General features: G+C 34.3%; 1 protein-coding gene across 1 annotated transcript in view; it reads left to right on the plus strand.

Moving 5' to 3' along the window:
• The window catches only part of ERBB4 (erb-b2 receptor tyrosine kinase 4), a 1,235,763-nt gene that overhangs the window by 1,179,256 nt on the left and 32,886 nt on the right, over positions 1-23,621 (plus strand). The window contains exons 21-25 of the mRNA XM_061147924.1: positions 11,024-11,179; positions 13,910-13,985; positions 17,282-17,428; positions 19,489-19,586; positions 20,965-21,135. Coding sequence (XP_061003907.1) covers positions 11,024-11,179; positions 13,910-13,985; positions 17,282-17,428; positions 19,489-19,586; positions 20,965-21,135 — 648 coding nt within the window. The remainder of the gene's footprint in view (positions 1-11,023; positions 11,180-13,909; positions 13,986-17,281; positions 17,429-19,488; positions 19,587-20,964; positions 21,136-23,621) is intronic.

The raw sequence follows: 23,621 nt of genomic DNA on the forward strand, positions 1-23,621 counted from the left end.
AACTCCTTATAGTGTTTGAGAGTATTTGCACAATATGTATGCTGAGAGAAAGGCTCAGTTTCTATCTGTTGATCTAGAGGTTGCTGTATTAATAGGCTGCACACTTCATTGATTTTTAATTAATTTCTAAAGAGACACAGAGGATAACTACTACAACCCACAGACATTTCCGTTCTCATTGCAATCCACAGCTTTATTGATCACTTGCCTAAGGAGCAGAAGTAATCCATTTTAGGTTTACCTCTCTGAGAGAATGTGGACACTATAAGATTCACTCCTCTCATTTGTAATCATATTGACAAAAGGTCAGTCAGAGGGAGGAACCATAGCATGGTTAGTATTCTCTTGATTCAGAGAGATGAGTTTTTTTACTTGTAATTTATTTAGTAGGAAAGCAGTGGCTTCTCACACATGCTTTTTAACATACTTTTTTGTTTATTTTATTGTTTTCATTTCTTTGTTTCTTTTTTTTTTTCCTTTGTTTCTTTAAGAGAATTTTTTTAGTCTCAAGGAGACTGTTCTGCAAATTTTTCCAATGGAAATTTTCAAAATCTTGGGAAAAGTGATGAATAAAATTTCTGAAGAAATATTTTAAGAAATTGTAGGAAATGAAGAAAAAATTCTGTTACCCCTGTCAACCTCAGAAATCTTTAAATAGTGTCGTCATCCACTTTCCTTGGTGTTCAAATATTACTAGCTGGAAGTGAAGTGAAGTGAAAGTCACTAGTTGTGTTCAACTCTTTGCAACCCCATGGACTAAACAGTCCATGGAATTCTCTAGGTCAGAATACTGAAGTGGGTAGCCTTTCCCTTGTCCAGGGGATCTTCCCAACCCAGGGATCAAACCCAGATCTCCCACAGTACAGGCTGAGTCTTCACCAGCTGAGTCACAAGGGAAGCCCAAGAATACTGGAGTGGGTAGTCTATCCCTTCTCCAGCAGATCTTCCCAACCCAGGAATCAGACTGGGGTCTCCTGCATTGCAGGCTGATTCTTGACAAACTGAGCTATCAGGAAGGCCCTATATTACTCTCTGGGATTTGGCCTAATTGTTGCAGGGTTTGTTTTTGCCCCATCTTATCTTAAATATCACAGATTTTTATATTTGTTCTACTTACATTGCAAAGAAAAAGCTACTGCTTTGACAGTCTTTCAAAATTTTGGTCTTATTGTTTATTTAATCCAACCACAAATATATATAGAATACCAGGCAAATGCCAAGAAATCTTCAAATTTTTGAAAGTACATAGTTGAATTCACAAACGTTGGTTTATGAAGTGCCTCCAGAAGTACTCTCCTAGGAAATCCAGAAAAACTAAAGTTTGTTTATAAGTTTTAAATGAGTATTATGTACACAGTTTTCTCTTTATTGAATTAGAGCACTTATTGTCTATCTAACAACCATTCAGTTGTATATACTGTCTTTTGTTGGTTTTATGTACGGTTTTATATAGTTTATTAACATACATGGTCACAGAGTGTGATGATTAAGATTGTTTCCTTTGGAGTGCTTGCAGTCAAATCTTGGTTCTTCTAGGCTTTGCCATACACTCTTGGGAAAGTATTGTGGATCAACTTCCCTATCTTAAAATGGAAATAATAGTAACACAGGTCTCATTGAGTTCTTGTGCATTCCTGTACATATGCACCTAAAACAGTCCCCTGGCATTGAGTGTGTATGTAAATGTTAATTATTTCATAGATACAAACATTTATAATGGTAATATATCCACTTATATTTTGTCCTTCCCATATGATTTCAGTGTTCTCAATCAACAAGAAATCTTTCCATGTTGTATCTTCCACAGTGACTATTATATTATTGTTTGTCTAGATTCTTCTGCATTTAAATTAGTACTGAAGAGAAGATAATTTATGTTGTTAAGCAAATTTATAGCATTTTACAAATAGTATTAATGTTCAATTCAGTCTTATTTCAATTCAGTCTTATTCAGTCAAAAATATCAAAAATAAGTTTGGTATCCAGGAATAGACAGTAACAATGCTATATGTGTGTTTATGTTTGTGAGTTCATATGTATAATTTAGTGCGACTATGAGAACTAGATTATGTAGAGCAGCATGTTTGAATCTAAAGTAAAACATGATCCTTTTTAATATATGATACTATTTATATATTAGAAATTACACAAAACACTTGTTAGAAAATACGAATAAGACAGTTTAAGCATATATCGATTGAAAGGGTATGTATTAAAAACATCATTATGGGTATTTATGATGACTAAGAAATGGGATTGAGATAGAGGATAGAGGGAAACAATAACAATAGTGTGCATGAATTATGGAGTTTGGGTAGCTTAAAATTCTGAGTACTTGCATTCATAAAGGAAAAACAGTCACACACATTGCCTTAGGTTGGCTCCTAGAACACAATCTCTGAGAAAAGTTTTCATGTAAGGAGTTTGCATAAGTATTCTCAAGAACAATATCTATCAGACAGTGAAAAATCAACATGAGGTAGAAGGAAAAGTTCAACTATGATAAAACTGCAACAAAGGAATAATTTGATCCCGTGAGGTGTTCAGGAATAGCACTTCATAGTTGTCAAGAGGAGGTATGGCCTTTGTAACTCAACATCAGCAAATTACTGCTTATGGTCTGCCTCCTGTGAGAGGGTGAAACCCCTGGCAAAGCAGCATCCTTATAGTTGGGTTGTGGGGTCACTACCCCAAAACAAAGGCAGCTGAGATGAAAACCATCAGCAGTCAATACCCCCAGAGGCTAAGGTTATGAGAACTTGAGCATGAAGAGGTTTCTGGGTGCCACACCATAGCATCTACTACATGCATGTATGTGTACACACACACACACACACACACACACACACGTACAAACATATTATTGGAACCAAATTTGATAACTGTATTTCAAATAGCAACAAATAATGTTTTCATCACACACTACTAAAATGACAGAAATTCAGTTGTCCTCAATATTTCAAAATCATCTTAAGAACTGCAACCTGACCAAGTCTTGTGAAGATCATAGGTGCAGATGAAAAACATGAAAATTAAACTTGAGTATCAGTGCCAAGTCAATCTGGGACAACCATGTGAATCTGATTTTCTTCCTCTGAGCAGAATAGTAGGTAGAACATTCAGGGGCACATAGAATGAAAAACAGAAGTTGCCTTACCCAACAGTGCTGAGTAACCAGTAGGTATTTTAACTGGCTGCCTTTTCTTTCTGTTATAGTGGTTGAATTGTATCTTTCATAATAAGGATGAATTTGAGATTATTTATTTAACACATAGTATTGTAGGATATTGAATGTTCTAGGTGCTTTACAAATATTAAGGCATTGGATCTTCAAGACAATCCTCAGGGGTAGATATTATTATTATCCCCATTTAGTGAAAAAAAAAAAGAAACACAAATAAATTGACCAAGGTCACACAGATAGTCAGTAGCCAGGTTTAAACATTAGGTTGCACGAAGCTGGTTTTTACTAAAATGTGCTCATGGTTCTCACTAAACATTTGAAGTGAAACAGCTACTCTTCCCCTTCCTTCATTGTTCTCTGTGTCTATTATTGGCCACCATTTAATATTTTAGATGGATGTATTTTACAGTCCCATCTATCATGGAATAAAAATTTAAAGCTAGAGGACACCTCAGAGATCATTTAGGCCAATTTGTCACTTTTATAGAAGAGGTGAATTGAGTCCCTGTGGCCATAAACCTTGTGAGCAGACTGGAACTTCTTTCTTGCAACACTCAGTTCTGTGCTCTTTCTACTGTGCCATGGACCAGCTTTGGCTGGTTGAAGGAGACTTAGTTGATTGAGTTACAGAGCCGCCTTACTTTCACTCCATGCGCTATGTGGATAAAGTCAGTCACTTCATCCAGAAAAGTATTTTTCTTCCCTTGAACATGCTCATATCCTTTGCCCTAACAGTAGAGAGCATTAGAGTTAGATTTTTCTTTTTTTCTCTCAGGGATAGAATTGCTTTCAGAAGGAATGGTGGAAACGAGGAGCAGTTCTTATTTGAAGATAGCTTTCTTGACACTCCCTGTTAATAAGAAAGCTTCAGGTTAATATAATGAAATCAGAAAAAAATGTACTCTTGCTAACTCCAGAGATTAATGCCTGTGAGAGCTGACTACAGCTTAAAATTTTTAGCTCCACACATGTGTTTGATGAAATTGTCGCCTGGCCTATATGTGGGAAGCAAATATTTATTGTCAGAAATAGTCTGATTTCTCTTGACTTCCGTTAGCTTCCTGCAGCTGGGAAGAATACATTTTAACATTGGATTAAAGCATAATAATGATGTATTTTTGCTAGCCAGCTGTGAGTCAGATGTCATAAGATTGAAAAGGTCATTGCTAGGTGTTCATTAATGCCAATACTTTTAAATTGTCAGTCACTGATTTTTTTCCATAGAGTAGTTTATATGAGTCAGTTCTAACCTGAGATTAAAACTTTAAATTCAGTTGTAATGAAAATATCCTTGGATTTTGTATTAAAGTGCATTCCTGAAAGTCAAAAGTAAAATTTGACTTTCCTTAGTGAGCTTGTGTTTACTGACACATATTTTAAGAGGTAGGAGCAAAATAGAAAATAAGTAAGCAGTCTTTGAAAACGCATTACAGCATTCAGAGCACGTATGAAAATGGTGAAGTTCTGAATGGTTTGAGTGATAGTAAATTCTGAGTAGTTTGAGTAAAATCAGAACTGCAGCACTTGGATCAAGGAGTCGAAAAAAATGCCCCTAAAAGGTACATGCTAAGTCGCTTCAGTTGTGTCTGACTCTATGGACTGTAGCCTGCCAGGCAGTTCTGTCCATGAGATTCTCCAGGCAAGAATACTGGAATGGGTTGCCATTTCCTCCTTCAGGGGATCTTCCCAGGGATTGAACCAGTGTCTCTTATGTCTCTTGCATTGGCAGGGAGGTTATTTATCACTGGAGCCACCTGGAAAGCCCACCCCTAAAACACCTCTACCCAAAATATCCCTAAGTGCTGAGTGATAAAAGGCAAATACTTTGGTACAGAAAATTTGCTCTTTTATTCACTCAAGGAAAACATCCTGAAGCATTGAAAAGTTTTTTACTTATTCTGTTTATAACTTTTATCTTCACTAAATTCCTGAATCTGTGATATATTTATGGAAAGCACCAGATCTTTTATTAGATTCTTTAATTTTTCCTTTTCCTTATATGACAGCACCCTCAGGTGAACTGTTATTAAAATAATATTTTGAACAGTAATTATTCTGAAACTTTTAGCCACGTAGTATTCATGATGGGCAGTTATGGGTATATGTATCAGCATTTGCAAACATTTATTGAACACCCACTGTGATATATTAGTTGAAGCTCGCAGATTTTCTACAATGGGCAATTCAAGTTAATGAGGGTAAGTGATTCTTATGCACTGGAACTGTTGATAACTATCAGTGGAACATTGTTCTACACTTACTACTACTACTTAAGTAGTAACTTAAGTACTTTACTTACTATTTGATCATCACAACAACCTTTGTGATAGGTGCTATTGTGGCTGTTTTAGAGAGGAAGAAGCTGAGCAACAGAGAGGTTAATCAACTCATTAGTCACATAGCTAGAATACGGCAGAGCTCTGGATTCTAGCCAAGCAATCAACTCCAGAATTTATGCTAAAAGCCATCCTACATACCCTGTGACCATAACAAGAATTGAGTTTCCAATTTACACAATTTAACTTCTTGCTAAATTATAAGAAATTCTACAATTTAGCAGAGTTTTAAATATAAAAGCAAACATGTCAATCACCATTATGCACTAAAATTCACAGAAACATTTGATGATATATTTTTTTCTGTAGAAGTGCTAGGATCTTTTAAAACTATATGACATCACTATGTACATTAATTTCTGTATGCTCATGCTACCCAGTGATTCATCAAGAGAGGAGGTAGGCTTAAATGTGCAGACTTTGAGTCCCACACCAAGGGACCAAATCCCAGTTCTACCATTCATTAAATAGATGACTTGGAGCAAGTAACTTGACCTCTCTTATCAGGGTTTTCTCATATTTAGAATAGGGTAAAAGTAGTATGCCTCATGTTGTTTAGGTGCTAAACTGTGTCCAACTCTTTTGTGATGCCATAGACTGTAGTCCACCAGGCTCCTCTGTTCAGGGGATCTCCCAGGCAAGAATACTGGAGTGGATAGCTGTTTTCTTCTCCAGGTGATCTTCCCAACCCAGGGATCGAACCTTCATCTCCTGCATGTGTCTCCTGCACTGCAGGCAGATTCTTTACCGCTGAGCCACTAGAGAAGTTAACCTACCAATGTAGACATGTTTAGTTTAATGCCTGCCATGTTCTAAGAATTCAGTCAACATTAGCTGAGGCTGTTGTCAGTGTTAGTATTCCCATTATATAGTCCAACTGAGCTGGCAGGGCAAGGACATGGGAGTTTCTACAGGGCAGAGTAAGAGGTTCCTTTTCAACCAAAGCAATTCAGTTCAGTTCGGTCGCTCAGTCATGTCCGACTCTTTGTGACCCCATGGATGCAGCATGCCAGGCCTCCCTGTCCATCACCAACTTCCGGAGTTTACTCACACTCATGGCAATTGAGTCGGTGATGCCATCCAACCACCTCATCTTCTGTCGTCCCCTTCTCCTCCCACCTTCAATCTTTCATCAGGGTCTTTTCAAATGAGTCAGCTCTTCACATCAGGTGGCCAAAATATCGGAGTTTCAGCTTCAACATCTGTCCTTCCAATGAATATTCAAGACTGATTTCCTTTAGAATGGACTGGTTGGATCTCCTTGCAGTTCAAAGCAATATCCCTCTATTATCTTCAAACTTCAAGAGACTTCAGTTTATTTTTGTTAATGATATTTCTAATAACTGTCTGCCCACTTAATTGCATCATGCTCTGGTTTAAGGAGTGATTTTATTTTGAAGGAACCTAGAAGAGAATGTGATTCTAATGAGATTTGGTAAGAAAATCTTGTTCCAAAGACTGTGATATGAAGAAACCTATTGTGAAAAGTCCACAGATTTCAACACTGTTATTCAGAGCCTGAAATTAGAACTAAGATGGCAGTCATGATTAATAAGTTGAAAGTGTATATTTGTATGATGATGTTTCATAGTTACAAAGCAACAATTCAAACAATTCAAATTTTGAAGATTTTGAAGATTTGATAATGAGACAGATGCTTCTGTTTTTATCTCTTATAATCATGGTCAGATAGCTAGGAGAAACCGTAGAGATTATTATCTGGTTTCCTGAGTTTAGTTCTCATTATTTTGAAGAAAATAGTTTTTTTTACAGACAAATTGTATTGAGGTTCAGGATAGTCTGTCACCTGCTGAGGCTTTGTGTATAGGATGTCAAAGATCTTTTGGAATTTTGAGGCTTTCCTTATATAGTCAATGTGTCATTAGAGTCTTAAGTTTCTTGTTGAATATTAGTTCCCTACTGGTAGAATATATATTTCTTACATATATTTACATTAGGATACCATCTAGTTAAAGGAATCATTATCCACCTAAATTACAAAAGTCAAAAGCACAGGCTTATTCTCAGTTTACTCTCTTCATCATTGTACGGTCAAGGATGGTTATTTTATCAGTGTACCCTGAAATTGTTCTCTCTCTAGTTCCTGCTGGCCTAGTTTAGTTGAAGATTCAGACAGTCATGCATATAGGAGCTGGTGACTATCATAAACAAAGAAAGACAGAATTCCTGAAAATGATAGTGAGTGGTAGGATCCTGGCAAACTGGGGACCAAATGCCCTTAAAGAGCATATAGCCAGGAACCAACTAAAGAGGATATATGAAACTCATTCAGTGTCAGCATACAGAAATGGGTGTAACTCATGGATGGTCAATTTACAACCTTTATTTGACACTCTCATCACTTTTCTCCTGTAATGCGGCAGTGACTCCTGACTTGAGCTATATTTGTGTGTAATCCATCCTGTATCCTGGCACCATGAGGTGTTTTATAGGCTCCAATGATAATTGTGTCACTCTCCTCTTAAAAAAAAAATAGAGGGCATCACCACATTGAATGCTGCATAAAATGCAAAGGTCAAATTCTCTATCATGATTTATAAAGGGTCCTTCTTGGATCTAGCCTCTTCTATTTTTAGTCTCATCACCCACCATATGCATAATACTTCACAAATACAAAGTTATGTAACTTTGTCCAAGCATGACACGCTATTGATGATCCTGTGCTTGTTCTTACTGAAATTTCCCCCCTACCTTGTCCAACTGGTGGACAACCATCCTTAAAGCTTTACTTAGGCCATCAGTCAGTCAATCAGTTCAGTCGCTCAGTCGTGTCCGACTCTTTGCGACCCCATGAATCGCAGCACGCCAGGCCTCCCTGTCCATCACCAACTCCCGGAGTTTACTCAAACTCATGTCCATCAGGTCGGTGATGCCATCCAACCATCTCATCCTCTACCGTCCCCTTCTCCTCCTACCCCCAATCCCTCCCAGCATCAGGGTCTTTTCCAATGGGTCAACTCTTCACATGAGGTGGCCAAAGTACTGGAGTTTCAGCTTCAGCATCAGTCCTTCCAATGAACACCCATAGCTCCTCTCTAAAGCCTCCCTGCTCATGCAAATTTGCTAGACTATACAACAGATGGTCCTCAAAATACAGCTCTCCCTAGGTGCCTTCCACACGTCACCGATCTCTTCAAGTTTTTACTCCATATCTGCCTACTTTATTAATTAGCTTCTATCCTCTAATGCACAAACCTTCTCTGACTCTCTTTTATCTTTCTGGTGTCTGGCAGAGTACTTGGCATATACTGTGTGTTCTGTCATTGTGTGTGGATCTGAATATCAACTTCTTGCCACATGCTTTCCATATCTGTTATGAAGATGGTAAAAAAAAATGATGAATGTTTTTGTGAACACTTCATACAGGGACAAAATTATCAAACATACTTTATCTCCAAGGCAATGACTGTTTTTATTAATCCTTTAAAGCATGCAGGGGTTTTATGTTTTCATGTTCACTTTATTCTGGAAATCTCCAAGTTGGCATGATCAAGGAGAAAGCACTGTTTAGGAAAGAGGGCAAAGCTCCCATAAATCCCAGCTGTGGGTTGATTTCAGAAAACACTAATACATATGATGTCACCCAACTGCTGACTGATTGGACCGTATCAGGCAGTATCTCCACTGGTTGTGTTTAATGGGCATTTATATAGTGCTCGGCTCATGATGCTGTTTGAAGCAATATTCTCTTTCCACTACATCGAGTATACGGTTCATAATTTTTTGACCTCTCTGATTTATATGTCTGTTTACCACAGCTTTGTTTTGATATCAGAAACCATTAATCCTTCAAAGTCCTGCAGTTGTAATGTTAACTGCCAGCAGCATTGATTTGCAATTGGCATGAGAGTATGCTTCAACCCTTTTATAATACTTCTGATTTGTTCTTACCACTGAAATCCTCAAATATAGAATTTTCCCTTACTCTTCAACAAAAATATGCTCACTCAAACAAAAGATGAGCCCTCTAATATAGACCTTTGAGTTCATTTCCTTGGTTTTACTTCAACCTTTTAGTTAAGGCTAGTGTTTCATGACTCTTAGTTTCCCTATTGATGAAATACAATGAATAACTATTGTTCCTGGATTATTTTTTACTTGTCCATAATCTAATATATATATATACACACATATATATATTTTACTTGTCACACACACATATATATATATATATATATATATATACACACATATATATATTTTTTACTTGTCCATAATCTAATATATATATATACACATATATATATATATATATGTAAGGGCGTCCATGGTGGCTCAGTGGTAAAGAACATGTCTGCCAATGCAGACAATGTGGGTTTGATACGATTGAGTCAGAGAGATCCCTGGCAACCCGCTCCAGTATTCTTGCCTGGGAAATCCCATGGACAGAGGAGCCTGGCAAGCTACACTCCATGGGGTCTCAAAACACTCAGACATGACTTAACAACTAAACAACAACAAACAGTACATGTGTATATGCACATATACATATGTGTGTGTGTATATTTGGGGAAGATCCAGTTATATCTCTTGTTGGCAATCAGCAATACATTTTATTTTTAATTACATATATGTTTTATGAAGAAAACATATTAAAGGCTAATTTGAATGTCTTTATAAATGATGTACTTTCACTTGTGAGTTCTCACAGTGACTACTACTGTCATCAAAACCAATTTTTAAATTATAGGCTTTTAATGCCCCTAGGGTATATTTCATTTTTTGCATACTTAATAAGAATAAGGGCTTCCCAAGTGGCACTAGTGGTAAAGAACCTACCTGCCAATGCAGGAGACACAAGAGATGTGGGTTTGATGCCTGAGTCAGGAAGATTCCCCTGGAAAAGGGCATGGCAACCAATTCCAGTATTCTTGCCTGGAAAATCTCATGGACCGAGGAGCCTGGTGGGTTATAGTCCATAGTGTAACAGAGAGTGGACATGACTGAAGCGACTTAGCACGCACGCAATAATATAATTCTTCAGTCTTGATAGAATCTATAATGGTGATTTTGCCTCCATTAAACCTTTATATGAAATACTTTTGAAAAGTATGGATAACTGAATTTGTTTGGAGTAGGTGTATGGGGGAAGATGACATGAAACAAGATATTGAGAAGAAAACAAGAATATGTGGATCAGTCCAAGTACATGTTAGCCAGTCTATTAGGACACATTCATTCTCACTAATGAAAGTGTTTGCAAAAGAATATAAAGTACCTGGGGCGTGGGGAATGATCTAACAATTAGCTCATGTGCAGGTAATCCATGCTGCTTTTATAGGTCTTTTGGGAATAAAAGCCAAGCGCTATCTGTGGTTTGCTTTTTAACATCTGCCTTTTCCCTAATTTTGGAAATATTATCAAATTTTGACATCACTTAGAGAAATCAAGCACTTACACCTGAAAGCTAGGAAACTCCTTTTTTTGACAATAGAAAACCCTAGGCATTAACTGCTTCTTTGGGAAATTTGGTGTTTTTCAGGGAATGATGTACCTGGAAGAAAGACGGCTTGTTCATCGGGACTTGGCAGCCCGTAATGTCTTAGTGAAATCTCCAAACCATGTGAAAATCACGGATTTTGGACTAGCCAGACTCTTGGAAGGAGATGAAAAAGAGTATAATGCTGATGGAGGAAAGGTGAGTATCCTTTTGAGAGCAATATTACTCGAAAATATAATGTAATATCCTTTTATCTCCTCATATGTTATAGAAAGAAGCCAACAAACCTGAGGTTTAAGCGATTATAAAATCTTATTTCTACTATTTTCCTTCTCTCCTACCTACACACACACACACATACACACACACACATATATACAGAACTATATATACATATAGTGGTATACATGTACATACACAAACATACAAACACACATGTATTAATAGAATATTTAAAATATATATATATAGTATGTATTACCAACTTCCATTTCTCAAAAGGAGCTAAAATACAATGAATGTCTGGATCCAAGTGGTCTTTATGTCAGTTCCAGTGTTGGGGAGTGGGTAGCTCCCAAGAAACTCTAAAGATTACATTTTAATCCAGGGCCATATAAATTGTTTCATTGATCCTATTAATGTAAGATTATCACAAAGAGATCAGAGAAGTACTTCTCTCTCATAGACTAGAGAGAAATCTTGCTACTACCAAGAATCATAAATATTGGAAAGTTAAACATTGCATTTAACTTCTAATCCTCCTGTAGCAAAAGCAACAGATTGCTCTTATCTGGATCTATTTTTTTGTTTGTTTGTTTTCATTGTAGCATATGATTTACCAATTTATTTATTGGATTGACCAAACAGTTTGTTTGGTTTTAAGTAAAAATAAAAGACACATTTTTCATTTTCACTAAGACTTTGACTGAACCAAGTATTCACTAATCAGGACTTCCCTGGTGGCTCAGCAGTAAAGAATCAGCCTGCAATCCAGGAGACTCAGGTTTGATCTCTGGGTTGGGAAGATCCCTTGGAGAAGGAAATGGTAACCCACTTCAGTATTCTTACATGCGAAATTCCATGGACAGAGGAGCCTGGTGAGCTATAGTCTGTGAAGTCCCAAGAGTCGGACATGACTTAGCAACTAAACAACAATAACAAAAATTCACTAAGCAAAAGAACTTTTTGGTCAACCCAGTATTCTCTGACTCCGTCCACTAGAATGTCAACCATTCTACCCCAAGGAACAGTGCCACTGCCTCTTCTAACTTTTCTGACTCTCCACCCACAAGCCCTGCCTGACAACTCTCTCATTGACCATATAGGGTCTCAATCCATGCCTTAGTTCCAGTTCTTATCTTTCTTCATTAACCCACAGTTTAGCTTGTTATTCTTGGCCAACTGTTGAGGATACTGCCTCTTCATCTGGAGACCCCTCTAGCTTGGCCTGGAGAAACTTACATCAGAAGAGACCAAATAAAATAAGCAAATGTAGCCTTAACCTATAAGGGCATGCTAACAAAAAAAAGTAATTAATGTGTCAGGTAAATATGTTTATTATTTGCCTTTACTCATCATGGGTCATCCAGATGCATATTATAATTATTTTACAATGACAGGCCTCCTAATGCTTAACATTGATTTTTACACTAAACACTTATAAATAAAACTATATATATTCAAATCTTATCACAAACAAACACAAACACAGCATGTATATTTTTTAAATCTTCAGTTTTGTAGCTTTCTTCTGGCTTTTCCTTGATTTTATTAGCCTATTTTGCCTATTTACTACAAACTGCAGCCATTTGAGACCACAGCTTTGACATTCACTACAAGACTGCACAGAAGTAGAAGTCTATAAATCACATGACTTCACTTGTCTTGAGAACATACAGCTGTAAGATTTGTCTAAAGCAAGATTCATTAGAGCTTTAAATGCCTAGTAACCATTAAGTCTTTATCAAGCCACCTGTGATTTAAACTTACTTCTTTAACAGTGTCTGTAGTCCATAAAGTCGGCTAACTCCTTGCCCATAGGGAAATTACTTTCAATGTGTCTGCTGTTCCCTTTCACTGAATACCGTGATTCTGTCACATAGTTACCTTGGCGTCACCTTGGTGAGCAGCCAACCTCATGATTTCAAAGGCCTATTTAGTTTTAAGCTTTCAACTGCTAGGTAGAAGTGTTTATCTTTATTCCATAGAATCTAATTATATTCCCAGCTCTATAACACTGCCCTTCGTAGTTGAAACTTGCTCTGCTGACCCATCAGCAGCAGGGTATGTGAGCTGAGTCGCTTTTCTTAACAGTGATGATGGATTTGTACTGAGCCTCTCATATTCTTTTGTATAATTCCTATTTTGAAAATGATACGTATTTGCAATACTGGCTACCCTAGTCGAGGGAGATCATTTGTGGCTGGGGAACAAAGCAAGGCTAACTCTGGAATTCGTTATTTTGGGTGTTTTAGTGACCAAATTATCTGAGAGGAGAGGGAGAGAAAAGGTTTAGAAAGAGTTCATTTTATCAGTGGCCTGAAATTTGAGGGTGGAAAGGGTTCCTGAAAATGTAGGGAATCTTATTTGGGGGAAAACAATACAGTATGACCACATTATTAGAAGTATATGTATTAGATGTTTTAGAATTGATATTGCGAGTCATAATATTAACCAGTAACTTAATCACTGAACAGTAACAAGCTTAGAAAGTGATACTTATTATTTCCCTTTTTACTGTTTATGAAGGTTTTAAAATTAAATATTTTTAATTGATTCTTTTTAAGATTAGATTTCATTTCCTCCCTGTTTTGAAAAATAACACATTTCTATTTTTCTATGCATACAAGAGAGGCAAATCCAGAGATTCATATTGAGGAAATATAGAAATGACTTTTCATATGACTTACACTTCTTATTTTTCTGTAGATGCCAATTAAATGGATGGCTCTGGAATGTATACATTATAGGAAATTCACCCATCAGAGCGACGTTTGGAGCTATGGTAAATAATTCTTCCTTGTGTTATAAGTCTTCTAAAGCAAAAATAAACATTTTAGGTTTCTTGGTTCTCCAAAGTGTAATATATTAATGTCTTAGTTGAGTTGTCTATCATAACCTTTGCTTTGGTAGCAACTTGTCTAATCATTTTGATGAACAAAACAAAAAGCAGCAGTTTTAGATTAGGGACATTTTCATAGACTCCTAATGGCCTTCATTTTCAACAGATCTTTGAAAACATAATTTCAAATGCGATAAATGTTTTTTAAAAAGCATTTTCTTATTGGAATCTAGTTATATAGTAAGAAAATAGAGATTATTCCTAGAACAAATACCAAGTATTGAAAGCAGCAGGATGAGAGCAGTAAATGTGAGGGGAGAGATAGATGAGAGATGATTTCTAATTATAGCTTTAATTGTAATTATGAACTACTTTTGGAGTAAACAGATATATTAGAAAATTAATAAATGAATGGGAACAGTGATTTTAAAATTTAGAACATTTATTTATTTGCATCTAACAGTTTTTGAGATGAGCTTCTTAGTATGGCTATTTACAAACTTAAGTCCACTAATACTAAGTATTAGTAAGAATAAATCAACACCTTTTCTAAATTTACATAAACTGTATAAAACTAGCACTTCTAACAAGTAAAAAGCTCAATGCTTCTTTAAATGAAAATGTGTTGGTGAGTCTTGAAAGCATGAAGCAATTTATTTTACTCAAATTTAAGCTTAGGTTTTATTTTTTGAAAGAAGATTAAACAACCTGTATTTTTATCTAAAAACAGTATAAATTGTCTTTAAAATATAAGATATTTCTATGGGTAGTTTTTCTTTCCACACCTGTAAACCATATGAGGTGTTAAAATTTTCATGAAGACCTCATGTAGTCTACTCAGCTTAGAAACAGAGTGTTGTGTGTTTGAGATTAGGCAAGTACAGGGGAACCCTTGACAAAACTTAATTAAGCTGAAAGGACTAAGTTAAAAACAGAGATATATCATTATATATAAATCATATACACTTAAATATGAGATGGAAGTAAATATAATATAATTATATTAGCATGTACATAAGCATTTATATATTATATGGTATAGATTAGCATATATATTACATGATAAAGTAGATTTACATATAAGATAGATTTATATAATATCAAATAGATTTTTTTCTTTTTTTTCCCTTTTTTGTTCCTACTTGTTTCCCTGAACTAAATGTGACAATCTACAAATTTTAAATGACTTCTAGAATAAGTAAATGCATATATACATTAAAGAAAATATTGGCAGGGCAATCACATTTTTAATAATAAAATTTATCTTTTGAAGAAAATCCTGTTTTAAGGTCATACTATTATTCTTCATGTTGACTTGCAGTATCTCACAATCTGATGGATGGATAGATAGATAAAGTGAACTCTGTTTTGAAACATAGCCCAGGTCATCAACCCATATCTATAAGGCATTTTAAGATTTTTATTATGTATCATAGTTGGTTGCAAAAGTCACAAAAGGCTAAGAAAGATTCATAGTCTTGTTTACAGTGAATCTACATGGAACATTGCCACTGGGTGCATCTTTACTTTTATAAAAGTAAATATACATTGAATATGTTTTCTATCTTCAAATGATAGAATTGTAAGTTTTGAAGATGTTTCTGATTTAGTTTTCTTGAGACTGCTCTTCTACATGCAGCCATCTCTGTTTAACCCTATTTGTCATCAACTCTGCAAAGATATAATTGGAATATTATTGGTAGAAGTGGGGGTTTTGATTTTTCTACGTCAACTTTTATATTGATGTGTTTCTGTTTATTGTATTTTCTATTATTTTTATTTGTAGTTGCTTTGTATCTTACTCACAGAAGTTCTGATAGAGATGTGAAAGTACCTATTCTTTTATACTTACAAATATAAGTTAATAAAATATTATCATTAAATACATGTTCTATAAATATGACAATATACATAGACAGTAATCTACTTCTTAATTTGTTTCAGCCTTCATCATGAACAATGACTTTTAGTCATCAGTTCTGTGAATCATTCTTCAGTATGCAAAATCAAGTAATGTTTTATAAGGCTGAAACAGTTAAATTGCATAACTAATTTACATGTTTATACTATATTTAAGATCCATAAGATGTAAATATTAACCAAAAAATCAGATAACCTTTAATGATACTATTATAATGAATAATTTGAAGTTTACATATGTTTTTATATTTTAAGCTTTGCATTTTTATCAGTCAATGGTAACTGTAATGAGCTAAAAATGACTTCAGCTTGAATAAATAATTCATTACAAATGGCAGCAGGAAAAAATAACCATCATTAATGAATTTTATATTGAAAGATACTTGTATATGCATCAGTTAAAATTCACTTGCTGATGCTATTGTATTAGCAGATACAATTTCTGAAGTAACAACCTTTACCCTTAAGAAAACTATAACTATTAAATTACCTAATTATTAGATTATAAAGAGGAGCTCTGTGTATGTTACTGTTTGTATCAGTATCATCATTCTTATCAAAGTTGGCTACTTGCAAGCTAGTATTTAGCCTATTTGCTTTCACCAAGGAAAGCAATGTTCTAGTGATTCAAGATACTGTTACCTTGAATAACAATATAGAAATAAACTATTACTGATTTATAGACCATTACCGATTTCTTTCAATTTGGAGATGATCACTTTACATGCATTTTGTTTTGCATATGAATCATTCTTCAATCAGTCTCTCATATGTGCTAAAGAAATGAATCTGTTTTATTCTACCTGTTCTCTTCACATTAGTTAAAAAGAAAGGCACAATTATTTATTGTAACCTAAACATTCTAGAACCCTAGCTTGACCTTTAGGACTTTTAATAGCAAAAATGTTAATCTCAAAATTAATCAATATCAGATTTCACCTAATCATATTTGTTTGGTATCAGTACACATGTATATAGTAAATAAATTGTTTTACAGGCTCTAATGTGGTGAAACTTAAACTGGGTCAACAAACATTAGTATAATGTAGTGGAAATGGGGAACAGATTCTGTCTTCTGATATCCTCTTTGAACTGTCTCCACTACCCATTAAAATTTTCAGGAAAATGCTAAAAAAAATTAAATTCCCCACAAAGATTTTATCACTGGGTTCCTCATATGGCCATAGCAATCTGAAGAGCCTTTCTTTAGACTATTTCTAATTGCCCTCAGAAAAGCATTCGTCTGCCATGGACATGTTGGTGGTTTGCTCATAGTATATTGCTGATGTGCTTATGTGAGAATTTGATCTCTAATTTAGGAGTCACTATATGGGAACTGATGACCTTTGGAGGAAAACCTTATGATGGAATTCCAACCAGAGAAATTCCGGATTTATTAGAGAAAGGAGAACGTTTGCCCCAGCCTCCCATCTGCACTATTGACGTTTACATGGTCATGGTCAAATGTAAGATTGCTAATCAATCTGCACAATTTTTTGTGTGTGTTGAAAAATATAAAATTTTAAAGATCATTGTGAAAGGAGAATATAAACACCTGTGTTTGTTGCAATTCTTTTTAATATGAAGCAGTATCATGCTTTCATACTATGAAGTCAACATTATATGATTCTTAAAATTCTTATTTATTTCACTTTGATTCTTATCACTTCTATACATTCAACTTGTTTCTCACAAAGGGATGTAATTAATCACAATAATGTTAATAATCTTTAAAGGAAAAAAGCAGACTAAACAAATGATCTACACATAAGGAAAAAGAAGCTTGAAGCTAATCATTTAAAAAGATGAATTAAATGAAAATGAGTTTACCAGTCTCAGTCAACAGGAAATTAGCAAGGCAGAGTGGGAAGTGGAAAGGCATGAATCTATACTGAACTGAAAAGATTGTGAATATTTACTTTTTTTCAGTTAAATCATTTGTTTACATCTAACTCTCTTATTTTTCTTTCTCCCTTCTGTGTCCCAGACACATATGTGTTATAAATGTGTTTTGCAAGCCTACGCTCTTAATTTAAATAGAATTAGGGAAGTCTCTAGAGTTTCTGAATTAATTTAAATGAGATTAGCATTCAGCAATCTTTCTTGTGTAATCTGGGGCTTTCCCCTTTTGATTTACACAGGGTTAGCAAAGAAACAAACTGGTGAAGGTGAATAAGCATCTTATTAGTAAGAGACTTTGGACCCAGGTCTACTCAGATTTATATTCATGACATGTGTGATGCATTCTGACAGTGAGGGAAGAAATAAAAAATGTGCTTTTCAGTTTGGGTCAGCATGCCCTTTTCTCTGAGCGTAGTTCTATTTACTCAATATTTAGTTAGAAAGAAACTGATACCTCACTGAGAATTTAACCTTTTAGGTTCCCATAGAGTTCCAGAAACACTGATTTTCTCATTAGCATCTTGGTATCAAAAACATTTTTTTTAATGGTTGCATATAAAATATAGAGCACTTGAGCTTTGTTAGGAGAGAAAAAAAATCAAGTAATATTAATGGCAGCCAAAGACTTTCCATAACAAGAATAAAAATTGAATTACCAGAAACAGAGAAACAATTTTATCACTTTATTAGGTCAAACATTGTTTGGTAGTCATCTATGGAAGAGAGTGTACAAACATACATGCATTACATAACTTGATCCCATAACTAGAGTGAGATGATTTAGATAGTTCATTTAGATGCTCCAATAAAATAATGAAAAAATCAGGAATACATTTTTGCCAAATAAGGACTTTTACCTCGCTTTTAGAAGTTTTAATATCTAAGAAAAGGGACATTTGGCAGTAAAATCAAGGAAAGCTTGGTACTTTTGTTCTTGTCATTTCATCAGTTAAATAGAGCCTGGGGAGATAAGACCCACTTTATCTAGACTCCCAGCTAAATAATAATACATACCGTGAAAATTGCTGACAGTGTTTTTATGCTGGAAAGGCTAATACTCAGATAAGTGAATGGCTATTGCTCAACAAACATTGCCAATCACTTTGCATTAGTTGTTTTACCCACCAGGAAAAAAAAGTAGCATAAGAAAGTTGCTTTCGATTCTTTTCTTCACTTTTATGCCAGTGTATCACATTGTAATCAAAGTTTTTAATCCATGTCACTCCTGATATAAACTGATAAATTATATTCCAATCTCACCTTATATACACATCAAAGAACAGTTTTTAAAAAAAATTCTCTTTACACATAATGAGAAAAGATCTGAGATTTCTTAAGTTCCTATGGTTAGCCTAGGTTATATTTTCTATGATGAAAAAATTAATTTTAGATTATATCAACAAGATAAAAAGCTTGTGTTATTCCTTATTGCATGCAGTTATGAGTATCAGTAAACTGATTGTGAGACTCTCACCTATTGAATTCTTTCATTAGTTTTCTTTGTTTTTCAGGTCATTTTTATTAAAATAATATTTTTCAAACTTAACCTATATTTTTGTAAAATTTACATCCCACTTCTTCCTAATTATGGATATAGTGACTTTTATTGCTTGTGAATTTCTAGGTTGGATGATTGATGCTGACAGTAGACCTAAATTTAAGGAACTGGCTGCTGAATTTTCAAGGATGGCTCGAGACCCTCAAAGATATCTAGTTATTCAGGTTTGTACTTTTGACTTAGGTTTTTGAGAAGATCACAATGGAAAGCTCACTACAAAATAGCTATAACATCTGAACTTTCGAACTGTGGATATCACCATTCACAAACTGATTAACTAAGCAGAACATCATGTGAAATGACTTTTGCTTGTCAGAACCACTTCTAAGCATTTTCCCTTAGCACTTAAGTGCCTCTGCTATTGATCTGTCAGATAATTATGATTATTCATGTGCATAAAAAGGCCTTTATCCTCAGACAAGCCTTGAAGTACTCTACTAGTTACATTCATTGTTATAATTGTCTCTTCTTGGAAAAAAAAGAAAATAAATTTTCATTTTCATTGTGTCCATGATTGAAGGCAGTGAATTAGAAGTTTAAATATATTGACATTTCATTTCCTAGAAAAATATTTTAAAATATTTTTATGTAAAAAATAATATCTCAATACTCAATATCTCAAACAATAGCTCAGATTCAGATGAATTAATATACATAGATAAAATAATAGACCAAAAGAACATTTTATATGTAACACTACAAAAAACGGATTTGATCATTTAAATTTGCAGTAAATTTTGTTGTGAATATTTTGCCTAAACCGTAAGCAAATAGTCTGGATAACATTTAGTTACGATTTCTCAATAAAACAGAGGCGTGTTTATCTTCATATTAATAGTCTGACATGAAGATAAAAGTCACGTTTTAGCAGACAATGATTTCTATCTAACTTTTTCCCAAATTAACTCTGATTTTAAAAAATGTTTACAAAAATATCATATAACTTAAATTTTTAAATTCTATTTAAGAAATAGATGAGGTAAGAGAGTAACAATTGTTTTCGTGTTTCTCCCACTCCCATTTATGTTCTTTTCCATGTTTGCTGTGATTTTGAATGATATGACTTTCATAATGTTATGCTGCAGAACAAATCATGGATACTTTGTGTCCTGATAGCTTTGCACTATCAACCAACCAAATATAATAAAGATTGATAAGTTCATTGCTCTTTCTTTATTATTTACTCTTAAAGTCACAGTTCAAACACCATCTTGACAATGAAACCTTCCATTATTATCAGATCTAAAATGGATTATGCCTCTCTAAAAATAGCCGTAGCATTCTGCTTTATTCATCTCAAATGGCATTTACCAGATTTTTTTGTATTGAATTTATTTATCTTTCCCTGTAATATCTATATATATTATAGGCTTCTATATGGCAGGTAATTGTGTTAAATAATTATTTTTTTAATGAGTGCATGAATTTGCAATGATTTTGATATTATATTAATTTGCTGCAAACTTCACATATTTACTTTCACATATTTAAGATGAAGGAAAGAATCATTTTTGTGTGTGTATCTGATGGGCAATTTTTTAGGGTGATGATCGTATGAAGCTTCCCAGTCCAAACGACAGCAAGTTCTTTCAGAATCTCTTGGATGAAGAAGATTTAGAGGATATGATGGATGCTGAAGAATACCTGGTCCCTCAAGCTTTCAACATCCCTCCTCCCATCTATACTTCCAGAGCAAGAATTGACTCAAATAGGGTAAGAAGTAATTACATACCACTTCTCATATTATTTCTGAGAAACAAAATCATGGAAATACTCTGCAAGCACTAAAATTACCAAATAATATAGCTCAAATCAGTGTGATTCCTAAATTAAAAGCAAGTTTTATCAACAAAGGATACGCCAAACTTGCCATATATAGTTAATTTTGGAAGGCAAGCATGGGCAATACAATGTGCACTCTAAAATATCTTCAAGATTTCAAAAGGAGAAATTATTTTTTTGTCTTAAATTTAGTTAAAGCAAATCTCATTTTTGAAAATCTATCACCAATTCAAACTAATAAATCTGTATGTGTTTATAAATAAATGAAAATTCTTCCCAAGATAGGCTCTCTCCTTTTTTCTTAATAAAATAACGTGACTTATTGGTCAAAAGACAGTACAAGTACAGCTCTTTATTTAGCAGACATTGAATATTTTCTGTGAGGTCGAAGTAGAAACAGAACACTGTGCAATCCTTTGGACTAAATCAATCATCTTGGTAGGGCTTCTGAATCATTTCTAAGATGCAGATTTAAGTTTTGAAAGAAGCTTCTGAAAGGAATTTCCATTTCGTGTTAAATATTAAGTCCACTCTATGTGAAAAGCATTTTTCTCTGAAAACTATAAGTCCATGCATTCATTCATTTATTTTTTGAAATTTGTTCATCACTCCTTCAACATTTATTGAATACTTCTGCATTACTAGACAATTGAAATTCAAAAAATTTGACATAATTACTACTTTCAAGATGTACCAACTTTGACAAAAGAGTCACAAAGATATAGAGACAGAATGCCACATGATTGTGTTATAATCAAGTGTTCATTGGCCGTTATGGAGCATAGAGAAGCCTGTGATAAGTTTCTTCAATTGAAAAGACATAAGTATGATGCTTACTTATTTTCTAGAAAGTAATTCTTTTCTTTTGATCTCCTCCTCCCTCTAAGAATATTATCATAGCTTGTGGAACAAACAGCATCCTATTTGTCTTGATCGTAAGCATACACCCATTCCAGTATTCTTGCCTGGGAAATCCCATAGACAGACGAGACTGGAGGGCCACAGTCCATGGGGATGCAAGAGTTGGACACAGCTTAGTGACCAAACCCCTACCACAGTAAGCATAACAAGCTTTCAGCTTGCTACTCATTATCCAAAACTTACTTTATTTCAAACTGACAATGGTAATAAACCTCGTGCTTACTATATGTCAACACATACATATTTACTCTCAATCCTTACAACAATCCCATGAGGTTCTAATATCATTATCTCTGTCTTACATATGAAGAAACTTGTCACAGATTTAAGGACTTGATGGATGTCACCCAATCAGTAGAAGTTCAGGATCCTAATGTGTACAGTCTGTCTGTACTATTCATACTATTGCTTCCAAGTGATTGGAACATTTCTTTTCAATACAGTTGTTTCTCTTGGCATCAACCTCAACCTCTGAAATACATGTTGTTTGGAAAGCTCCCTAGGTATTTTCTTATAAAATGCATCTCCCAACCTGGCCCATACATTTTCTCCCCTCCATCCTCATAAGGTCTGTTATGGAAAGAGGCAAAAATAAAGACCTGAAGTATTTTTTTCCTTTATATGAAAAATATGTCTGTAGCTCAGTAAAGAGGAGACAGAACTAAAAAGTTTAAGATTAAATCAGCTGATAGATATTGAATATCAGTATTTTGTTTATGTCAAGGAACAATATCTTTGGGACTTTCTTAGTGATCCAGTGGCTAAGATCTGCATTCCCAATGTAGGGAGCCTAGGTTCAATCCCTGATCAGGGAGTTAGATAACACATACTGCAGCTAAGAATTCAGCGCTGCCAAATAAATAAAACATTTCTTTAAAAGAAGGAGCAACATCTTTAATGTGCATAAAGGAGGTATTTTTTTTCATGTATAAAATGATCAAATCATAACTGACATTTATAATTTTACATGACAAATTTGTTACTTTTATTAAAACAGGTAAATTTCAAGAAAATAGTTTTCCTTCATTAACATGAAATGTTATAAAGGCCAAGGGCTTGAATCTTTCTTTTGATAATGATTATAAAATTCCAGCTTTCTGTTCATTTTAATTTACACTCAATGCAAGGAATTCATAATAAAGGTTTGAGTTAACTGAATGGAATTAGTAAAACAAAGTGAAAACCACATGAGAAATTATTTGGCCTTTAGTCACCATTTCTTATTCCACATTATTATTTAAACAATGTTATCTGTATATTTCTTTTTACTTTTTCATGTCTTTGTTAAAAGAATTGTTCTTAATTTTATTTTTAGGCATTAGAAAGCCTCATTATTCATCTATATTTTTCTATTTTTTCAGTGGTAATTTCAAATATGTGAAAATACTGTTTTCCCCCTACTTTCCTATAAAGCTAGTTTGTCTTATTTTATAGTTAAAAAATAAATTTGATTTTAGGTTCTGTGGCCAACTTACATGGTAAGAGAACATTTTAAA

This window comes from Dama dama, chromosome 8, assembly GCF_033118175.1.
Source record: "Dama dama isolate Ldn47 chromosome 8, ASM3311817v1, whole genome shotgun sequence".
NCBI classification, from domain to species: domain Eukaryota; kingdom Metazoa; phylum Chordata; class Mammalia; order Artiodactyla; family Cervidae; genus Dama; species Dama dama.